The 10,103-nt window shown below is 49.0% G+C and overlaps 1 protein-coding gene across 2 annotated transcripts; it reads left to right on the top strand.

The window, feature by feature from the left end:
* The first annotated feature begins 2,196 nt into the window (after nt 1-2,196).
* Batf2 (basic leucine zipper ATF-like transcription factor 2) lies at nt 2,197-9,655 on the top strand. Of its 2 annotated transcripts, none has more exons than XM_041661659.1 (3): nt 2,197-2,428; nt 4,561-4,665; nt 8,415-9,655. In XM_041661659.1, the coding sequence occupies exons 1-3, from the start codon at nt 2,390-2,392 to the stop codon at nt 9,099-9,101; spliced, it is 831 nt and encodes a 276-aa protein (XP_041517593.1). In that variant the 5' UTR covers nt 2,197-2,389; the 3' UTR covers nt 9,102-9,655. The 2 variants fall into 2 exon arrangements, with proteins under 2 accessions (XP_041517593.1, XP_041517592.1); XM_041661658.1 differs by having other exon boundaries at nt 2,200-2,428; nt 8,412-9,655.
* Nucleotides 9,656-10,103: the final 448 nt, after the last annotated feature.

Raw genomic sequence — 10,103 nt, 5'->3', positions numbered from 1 at the left:
TTGCCATATGGTTATGGCCTACAGGTAAGGTTTCGTCTGGCGTCTGTCTCCTGTGGCAGCTATATGGCTTCTCCCTGACTTCACTTACTCTCTCTATATATCCTTTCCAGACTGGTTATATTTTGTTAAGCCATTGGCCAAAAGCAGCTTCTTTATTAACCAAAGGCCGTAAAACATATTCACAGCATACATCACCTCCCTTTTTTTGTCTAAATAAAAAGGAAGGTTTTTAACTTTAACATAGTAAAATTACATATAACGGGTTGGAGAGATGGCTCAGCAGTTAAGAGCACTGACTGTTCTTCCAGAGGTCCTGAGTTCATTTCCCAGCACCCACATAGCAGCTCACAACTGTCCGTAACTCCTGTTCCACACCAATAAACATAAAATAATAATAAATTAAATTTTAAAATAATTTATTAAAAATTACATATAACAAAACAGGTATCAAACAAAAATTATAGTTATAATATTTATGTCTATTTTGTCTTTTATTATAACTAAGGAAAATTATAATTATAACTATATTCTTCAACTCCATCAAAGACTCTAGAAGGATATAATATTACCTAAGTAAACAGGAAGTGTATTGTAAGCAACTTCCAAAACTCTAGAATTGACAGAGGCATATCGCTGCAACAAACAAGCAGCTTCTATCTACAGAGATCCATCCACCTGCCTCTGCCTCCCAAATGTTGGGATTAAAGGCATGTGCCACCACCGCCTGGTTTAAGACTTATTTTATCATTTCCAGAAAAGGGATGAGCATACTAAAATCTCTGGGCCTTAAACCTGGTGGGCAGAGCACCAAGACTCAGTTAAGTCTTCCAACTATGAAGCCCAGACTGGCTTCAGGAACAGTTCTAGAGATGACAAAGGATTGTTGTGCTCCATAGCCCTGGTCATTACAGATATCATTAATCAATCATGGCATGGCAGATATTGCTGATCAATTTCAGTGCTCTTTTATTTTTATTTATTTACTTATTTATTAAGAAACACTGCCTTTTATAGCTCAGGTTAATCTCCGACTCTCTGTGTAGCTATAAATGGGTTTGACTTTCTGATCTTCTTGCCTCCATTTCCCGACTGCTGGGATTATCGGCATCTGCCACCATGCAAGGATTTAGCACCTTTAAAAAAAAAACAAAAACAAACCTGGACCTAAGTATTCTTTTAAAATTTTTATTTTGGGGGCTAGAGATGTCTCAGTGGTTAAGAGCACTGACTATTTTTCCAGGGGACCCAGGCCCAGTTCCCAACACCCTCTTGGCAGCTCACAACTGCCAAAGGGAACTAATGCCCTCTTTGGACTTCTGAGCACACTGGGCACATATGTAGTACACAGACATATTCACAGGCATAAAGTTAAAATTAAAAATTCTTCATCATCATTCCTTTTTTCTTATTAAGATAGAATTTCTCTTGTGTGTAGCCCTGGCTGTCTTGGAACTCACTCTGTAGACTAGGCTGGCCTCAAACTCAGATCTGTCTGCCTCTGCCTCCGGAGTGCTGGGATTAAAGGCATAGGACACAACTGCCTGGCCATCATCATTGAGACAGGGTCTCAGTTGTTTAGTACTGGCTACCCTGTAACTTGATAGCCTTCAACTCACGGACACCCTCCTGGCTTTGCTTCTGAGCACTGGAATTTAAAGGTATGCGCCACTGTGCCAGTCCTGGCTGTTTTTGCAGTCATGCCTGCCACATTGGTCTCCGAGAGTTTGCAGAGGTGGCACTGCCTAAGCTCCTTTGTCGGACCTGGGGACTTTTACTGTGTAACCAGGGTTGGCCTCACAGTCAGGCCCTGCTTCGGTAGTGCAAGCACCCTGCTGACCTCACCCTGCCCCAAGCACCCTGCTGCCCTCACCCTGCCCCAAGCACCTTGCTGACCACACCCTGCCCCAAGCCTGGGAATGTGTTCCATCCTACCACATCCTTTATAAATGAAGAAACTGAAGTTCAGAGAAGATGAGTCACCTTCTCAAAGCTGCACAGCTCCTGTGTGAACTATGAACCTGGGCTCCTTCATGCACACACACACACCCCATCCCCCACCCTCCTGTTTCTCCTGGTAGCCTGCCAGCCCTTTCCAGGATACTGTCCTGGTGTTCCTCCTGTCTACCCTCCACCATCCTTCTTCCAGAGAAGGGGCCAACCGGAAGGCAGTTCATGTTAGGAAGTTCCAGCCACGTGAGCAAGCAGGAGCCAAGGATTCTGAGCAGCCGGTGGCTTTAGGAGAAACTGAAACTGGGTGTGCTGGGGGCGGAGTGGTCACTGGGGTTTTAAAGAGCCACCACTTCCTTGGGCCTCCAGAGGACATTGGGAGGGCAAAGCTGCTGAGGGAACACTCAGGATCGACTGAACATCTGCTCCCCCTGCCTAAGCCATGCAACTCTGTGGGGGTGGTGCACCGCTGCCTGGGACAGTGAGTACAGGGGACTAGGAGAGACACACCTGGAGAGACACAGCCAAGGGTCCCAGGGACAGATGAGGGAGGACGCAGTGAGGAGCTCTGGTCCCCTCTCCACGTCTGTGTGACGTGAGGCTGGGCTCTACACTCCCATCTCCGGGTTCAGTTCCTCCTGGGGTTGGAGCGGAGCCTTCCCAGCTCTCTGGACTCTGCAGACCTGCTTTCTCTTGTCCCATTTGTCCTCACCTTGCTGCTCTGTTTTCCAGACCTTTTTTTTTCTCTCTTCTCAATCCCTCAAATCGCAGCTTCTTTCTTTTCTCAGACTTTCCCCAGCCTCTCTAGTCTATTCTTCTGGTCCTCTGGGTTCTGCAGTTTGTCCTGAAGAAGATATAGCCACTGGGTAGCCACAAACCAAGGAACGTGTGGAGTCCTAGGCCAGGGTGGCTGGGGTCTTGCCTGGGGTAGAGCAGGGGACAGCTCAGGGCATTTGGCCTCAAGTTCCACTTAAGTTTCATGGTCTTCAGGATTAGGCTCAGAGCTGTCGTTAGAGTCCTCTTTTCTGCCAGACAGACTGACTCTCCATTCATTCGTTCTAGGCAACCACCTCATTTCAGTGGGAGCATGGAATTCTGTGACCCCTTCTAAGCTAGGTCCTACCTTCTTCATTGTTTGTTTGAGGAAAGACCTCATGTATGCCTTCCTGGCCTTACTCTGCAGCCAGCCTGGACTTGACCTAATCCTCCTGTTGGGATATTATTACTATTATTATTATTATTATTATAGGCAGGCACCACCACCTCTGGCCATTTTGCCTGGTTTTGTTTTTCTTTGTTTATTGGTTGGTTGGTTTTCTCTTCCCACTTATGTGCCCTCCTAACTTAGGGCCTGGTACACAGTAGGTGCTTAATAAATGTTTGTTGAAAGGATGGGGAGATGGCTTAGTTGATGAAGTACTTGCCTTGTAAGCATGAAGACCTGAGTTTGATCCCTAGCATCCACTAAAAGAGTCTGGTGTCAAGCACTGGGGAAGGTGACACCAGCCGATCTCTGTGCAATGACAGGTAGCCTAGCCTTGGTGGTGAACCCCAGGCCAGTGAGAGACTCCGCCCTCAAAAAGTAAGTGGAGGGCCGGGTGGTGGTGGCGCATGCCTTTAATCCCAGCACTCGGGAGTCAGAGGCAGGCGGATCTCTGTGAGTTCGAGACCAGCCTGGTCTACAAGAGCTAGTTCCAGGACAGGCTCCAAAACCACAGAGAAACCCTGTCTCGAAAAAAAAAAAAAAGTAAGTGGAGGTTGGAGAGATGGCTCATCGGTCAAGGAGCATTTACTACTGCTCTTAGAGAGATCTGAGTTTGGTTCCCAGAATCTACACGGGGCACCTCACAACCAAACCACCTGTAACTCCAGCTCCAGGGGATTTAACGCCCTCTTCTGGCCTCCACGGGTACCTACACTCTCACACATACCTGTCACCACACACTTACACATATGATTTTAAAAGTTAAAGTAGATGATGTCTGAGCATGAATGATACTTAAGGTTGTGTTTCTGGTCTCTCTATACACGTTTGTCTGCATACACACACACACCACACACACACACATTAAAAATAAATCTTTTTTGAGTAAGTGAATTCCAGCACTTTGGGACTGAGGTGGGCACAGGCACTTGGAACTTTATCAGGCCCTGACCCTGTCTTTGTGGAGCTCTGGCCTTGGCTTATAGAAATGGCAGATCACTGGTTTGTCTACTTCTAGCTTCTCTCCTCTACTCTCCGTGGACAGCTGGGGAAGGACCATGTGCCTCTGTTGTACTGCTGGGATTATTGTACTCAGAAAAGTCAATGCTGGCTTTTGAGAACGTGTGTTTGAGGTTGCTCTGTTCTGAGTTCGAATCCCAGCCTCCCTATTTATGTAAGTGGTGAGCTGGACATCGGATAGCGTTGGCTTTACAATAAGGAGTGCAGTGTCTTCAGGGGGGTCGTAGGGGGATTGTAGGAGGGTTGTTTCCATGGGAGGAAACAGATTTTGAGAGAACAAGGATTCTCAAGGACTAGACCTGAGAAAGATAGCTTTCCAAACAGCTGATGAGGGTAGAGGTGACAAGCCGCAGCCAGGACCCCGGAACCCTCTGCCTCATGCTTTATAGGACCCCGAGGAGTGTCAGAAGCTGCTGAAGAAGAAGCAGAAGAACCGGCTGGCTGCCCAGCGCAGCCGGCAGAAGCACACTGACAAGGCAGATGCTCTGCACCAGGTAGGGATGCCCTCTTCTGCTTCAAAAGACTGAGTATCTTACAGAGAAAAGAGCGCTCTTTCTTTTAAAAGTGTATCTTATTTGTTTGTTTGTTGTTTTGCTTTGTTTTGTTTTAAGACAGGGTTTCTCTGTGTAGCCCTGGCTGTCCTGGAACTCACTCTGTAGACTAGGCTGACCTCGAACTCACAGAGATCCACCTACCTCTGCCGTCCAAGTGTTGGGATTAAAGGAGTGCACCACCACCGCCTAGTTAAGAGTTAGTTTTATTTTATATGTGTGGGTATGGGTATTTTGCCTGCATATATGTCTGTGCACCACATGTGTGCCATGTTCTAGAGGACAGAAGAGGGCAGCAGATCCCCTAGGATTAGATTTACAGATGGTTGTGAGCCCCCATAAAGGTGCTGGGAATGGAGCCTGGTCCTCTGGAAGAGCAGGCAGTGCTCTTAACCAATGAGCCATAGCTCTAGACCCAGATGAGTTTCATTTAGCTCTTGGTTCTGGGGGCTGCAAAGTCCAGAACATGATCCAGTATCTGCCCAGCACCTAGGAGGGACCTCTTGGGGAGTCATGGGAAAGTAAGGATATGACCTGGTAAAGAAGGAGTATATCAGAAACATCACACAGTAGCCCGCGAGCGGACCAGGCCGTCCTTCGCAACGGCTTCCATGCCACACTTTGTCCACACTGTTACTTTGAGTCATTAGCCTGGGAGCAGATCAGTTATCCCTCACGGGAGCCTTCCCTGCCTCCTCCACATTGCTTCTCCACTGAGTCCAGGTGCCAGGCAGACAGGGAACTGTCCCATTGCATTCTGCTTGCAATCACCTATGACAGGGCCGGGCAGAAAAAAAGGAGGCTCCACAGTTTACTGTAGAGCAAATGACAGCATCGGGATAAAGAGCTGGAAGCACATAGTGGGAGGACGGAGCACCGCAGACTGGCTTAACCCACACGCAGTCAACATTTCTCCAGAGAACTGGATGCTGGGCCGCACCGCTACAGATCAAGGATGCGGTGCTGGGCAGCTGCTCTCTATCCCTGAGCTACATCTCCAGCCCCCACTCTTGTTTATTTATTAGATTTTGATTGGTTGTTTTGTGAGTTTGGGGTGCATATGGACTACAGCTTGCATGTGAGGCCGGAGGACAACTTTGTGAAGTCAGTTTTCTCCTTCCATTAGGCTGTGGACAAAGCGCCTGTGCCTGCTGCACCATCTCACTGGATTGGCTCACTTTTCATTTCATTTATTCATTTAGAGACAAGGTTTCTCTGTGTAGCCCTGACTGTCCTGGAATTCACTATGTGGACCAGACTGGCCTACCTCTGCTTGTCAAGTGCTAGTATTAAAGACATGCACTACCACACTTAGTTTTAATTAATTAATTAATTATTATTATTTTTTTTTTTTTTGGTTTTTCGAGATAGGGTTTCTCTGTGGCTTTGGAGCTGTCCTGGAACTAGCTCTTGTAGACCAGGCTAGCCTCGAACTCAGAGATCCGCCTGCCTCTGCCTCCCGAGTACTGGGATTAAAAGCATGCACCACCACCGCCACCCAGCTTTAATTTATTTTTTATTATGTATATATGTGTCTATGTGCTTATAGGTGCAGTGCCCACAGGAGACAAAGATGTCAGATACCCTGGAACTGGGTTTGCAGGTGGTATAAGCCACCTGGCATGGGTGCTGGCAACTGAACTTGGATACTCTAGAAGACCAGTTCAGTCTCTTAACCACTGATCTGCCTCTGCCTCTCTGGTGCTACAATTACGGGCATGGGCCTCCATGCCCAGTTTGTGTGGTGTGAGGGAGTGATCTCAGGACATCATTTATGCTAGATGAGCTCTCTACTGACTGGTATATGTCTCTAGGTAGAAGTAGCCATTCTGGGGCTGTAGGGAGGGCTCAACAGGTAAGAGGACGTGACTTCAATCTCTAAGACCTACACAGTGGGGGAAGAGAGCTGCCTCCCGAAAGTTGTCTTCTGTGGTGTGGATCTGCCCAAGTACACACACACACACACACACACACACACACACTAAACAAACACATAAATAAAATACACTTTAAATTTCTGTAAAGGGAAAAAGAAATCTCCTTCCCATCTGTAGAAATCATTGTGCAGATGGGGCTGCTGGTAGCTCTGCGGCCTCTCAGAACCAGTTCATGGCCTATGCCACATTCTGCAGAATGCCCTTGAAAATGCACCTTTTACAGTGTCCCTCGAGGGGGACTTACAAGATATGGAAATCAAATTCTCTCTGTGTCTTCACCGTTACTGTCACTTTAAATGTTGTTCAGAAGCGCAAATGTGGAGAGGAGGGAGGCAAGATGCTTTGGTGGGTAAAAAAATCTGGTCCCAGGAGTTTGAGCAGAGGGAAGAGAGCACTTACTCTGATCTCCACACATGGGTCATGGCACATGCCACGCCCCCAAAATGATAAAAAAAAAATAGAAGCACAATCCTTGCATGACATACATACGCAGATGGGTCTCCAATCCAAGAGAAGAACGGCGGAGTTGGGCATGGTGGCGTGTGCCTATAATTCTAAGATTTGGAAGCTAGAGTCTGGAGGATCAGGAGTTCAAGGCCAGCATTGGCATGTGTACACACAGGGTTCAAGGCCAGGCTGGGCTACATGCAACTCTATTGAGAACAGAACAAAGTTGCATGTTGATGATTTGCCCTGTGGGTTTTCAGAACCTATCGCTCAGCCAAACAGGGCTTAGAAAATGCTGACTCGGGGTACCTGCCAACCTATGCAGCTGTGTTCTGAGTCCTTTATAGCCTTTTGTTGGTACCTTACAGGGGCCTGAGGCTGAGCCCTGGCCTGTTTAGACTGTCTGTATCCAGGAAAGAATTGCACTGAAATTGCCCTGTAAAGGCCATATCGAAAGTGCCGTGGGAGCAGGGGTCAAAGTGTTCAGGCAGAGCAGATAGCAGCTGTGTGAAAGACACAGATTCCAGAAGGATGGGAGTTAAGAGAGAAACCTTGAGCCCAAAGCAGTGCACGCAGATTCTGGAGTCTTGGGAATCTTTAATGACTTCAATCTATAATTAATGGCATAGGAGAGCGTGGTGGTACATGCCTGTAATTCCAGAATGTGGGGGGCTGAGGCAAGGAGGGCTGCAGCAAGTTCAAGGCTAGCCTGAGCTGTAGAGAAAGACTTTGTCTCAAAAGCCCTGAGGATATGACTTAGGTGACAGCATTTGCTGCGCAAGCATGAGGACCTGAGTTCAAATCTCTACTGCCGTCTTAGAATGCTGTGCCCATAACTGCAGCACTAGAGGCAGACACGGGCACATCCCAGGAGCCTGATGACCAAAATGTCCAGCTCCAGGTTTGGTGAGAATCCAGACTTAAGGGAATATAGCGCAGAGAACAATAGAAGATACGCAATGTCTTCCTGTCACCTCATTTGCTCACAGTGCCCCCTCCCCAACCTACAGTTTAAACCCATCAGACAAGACACAGTCCCTGAATGGGCCAATGAAGTGACAGGAGGTAGGGAGTGGGGCAGTTAGTGAGAGGCCAGGTGGAGATCCTGGGTGAGAAGGGGTGCTTCTCAGAGGACCCATAATGGGCAGAGAGCAAGGTCCCAGCTCTGGACATGAGGAATAGGGGGACATAATGAGTGCCAGAGAGTAGCCAAGAGGTTCTGTGTGGCTATCCATAGCCTGCATCAGTGAGCACCCTGCAGGGTCCTGATGCTGACACCGCCCCCCCCCCCCATTTCTCCTCTAGCAGCACGAGTCCTTGGAGAAGCACAACCACGCCCTTCGGAAGGAGATCCAGGTCTTGCAGGCTGAGCTGGCACGCTGGGGCCGGACGCTGCATCTGCATGAACGCCTGTGCCAAGTGGACTGTGGCTCCTCCCCTGCTCTGCTGCCCTCTGGATGCCCAGTCCAGGCTGAGCAACTCTCAGGACAACCTGCCTCCCATGGATACCGTGGCTGCCAGGAACAGTTGGGCCTGTTCCAGACTCCTGGCTCCTCTCCCCCAGCCCAGCAACTCTCCCCAGGTCCATGCTTACAGGAGGCTCCCGGCCTCCTCCCTTCCCCACTGCCCTCACTGACCTTTGACCCTCTCATGGTGAGGGCTCCTCTAGCCCAGCTATCCCCCAGCCATGTACTGTCTGCATCGCCCCGTGGCTCCAGCTTGCTGGGGTCTTCCTCTAAGTTTGATGCTCTCATGCCCAGCCCCCCAGACCAGCTGGTCCCTCCACAGCCCCTCAGGCTGGAACACCCCACCAGCAGGAGTCTGGCATCCTCCTCCAGCACTCCAACTGCTCCCGGACCAGAGTATCCACAGAACATAGAACGCTTGCCTGCACTGTCTAGCTCCTTGGCAGATTGGCAGAAGATGTCTGTGGACCCAAGCCCACATACCCTCGTGGCCTTCCCGCTGCTCTCTTCTGCAAAAGTCCATTTCTAGCCTGTATCTCGAGCTGGGCTGCCTTCCCTGGGCTCCTGAAACAGCCTCAGCACCCAGGCAGCTCCTCCACTTCTGCTCATGTCACCAAGTGCCTACCCCTGTGGACCAAGCAAAGCCATCCTCTCCCTCACCAGAGGCTCCAGGAAAAGACGATGGAAGGGCCAAATGCAAGAGCCTTGAACCTGGCTGCAATATTACCTGTGTTTTCCTTGGTGGCTCTCCCAGCCCTGCACAGTACCAGGTCCCGTGACCCTCGGGCTCCCTTAAAGTGGCTCCTTCATGACTCTTGGGACCTGGCCGTGACAGCTCAGAGCATAGGTGGGAGCTCTGCAGGGTTATCATCTCTGAAAAGGGCCATCATTCACTCTCAGCACTCCAAAGGGCCTTGAGCTCGGCAGGTTTTTCACACATGGAACTGAGTGGGGCGGTGTATCGGAAGTGGACTCACTCCTGGGTCAGAACACGCATCTCGGTGCGTGTGTTGCTGAGAAAAAGTGTTTCTCAGGCCTCTGTTTTTCTGAGTTGTTGAAACTGGATACACTCTGTTGATTATATATTTTATATAAATATATATTATATAGAAACATATATGTGTGAACTGGGTCTAGTGGTACACTCCTCTAATCCTAATACCTGGGAGACAGAGGCAGGTGGAAGTCTGTGAGTTTTAGGCCAGCCTGGTCTACATACTGAGTTCCAGGACAGCCAGGGCTGTGTGGAGAGAACTTGTCTCAGGAAAGAAAGCAAAATTATGTGTATGAGTATTTTGCCTGCATGTATGTTTGTGTACCACATGCACACTTGGTGCCTGTGGAGGTCAGAAGAGGTCATCAGCTTCCCTGGGCCTAGAGTTACAAATGGTTGTGAGCCATCATCATGTGGACGTTCAGTACTGAACCTGGATCCTCTGCAGGAACCTCTGGTTAACCAGAGACAGCTCTCTAGCCCACACACTAACTGTTGAAACCTCAGGGTCTTCACAAAGATAGAGTAGGTCCAATG

The sequence above is a fragment of the Microtus oregoni genome, unplaced genomic scaffold (genome assembly GCF_018167655.1).
Source record: "Microtus oregoni isolate MIOR12 unplaced genomic scaffold, Mior012 000012F_ref0000307, whole genome shotgun sequence".
In the NCBI taxonomy this organism is placed as follows: domain Eukaryota; kingdom Metazoa; phylum Chordata; class Mammalia; order Rodentia; family Cricetidae; genus Microtus; species Microtus oregoni.
This window is presented reverse-complemented; position numbering and strand designations above follow the sequence as displayed.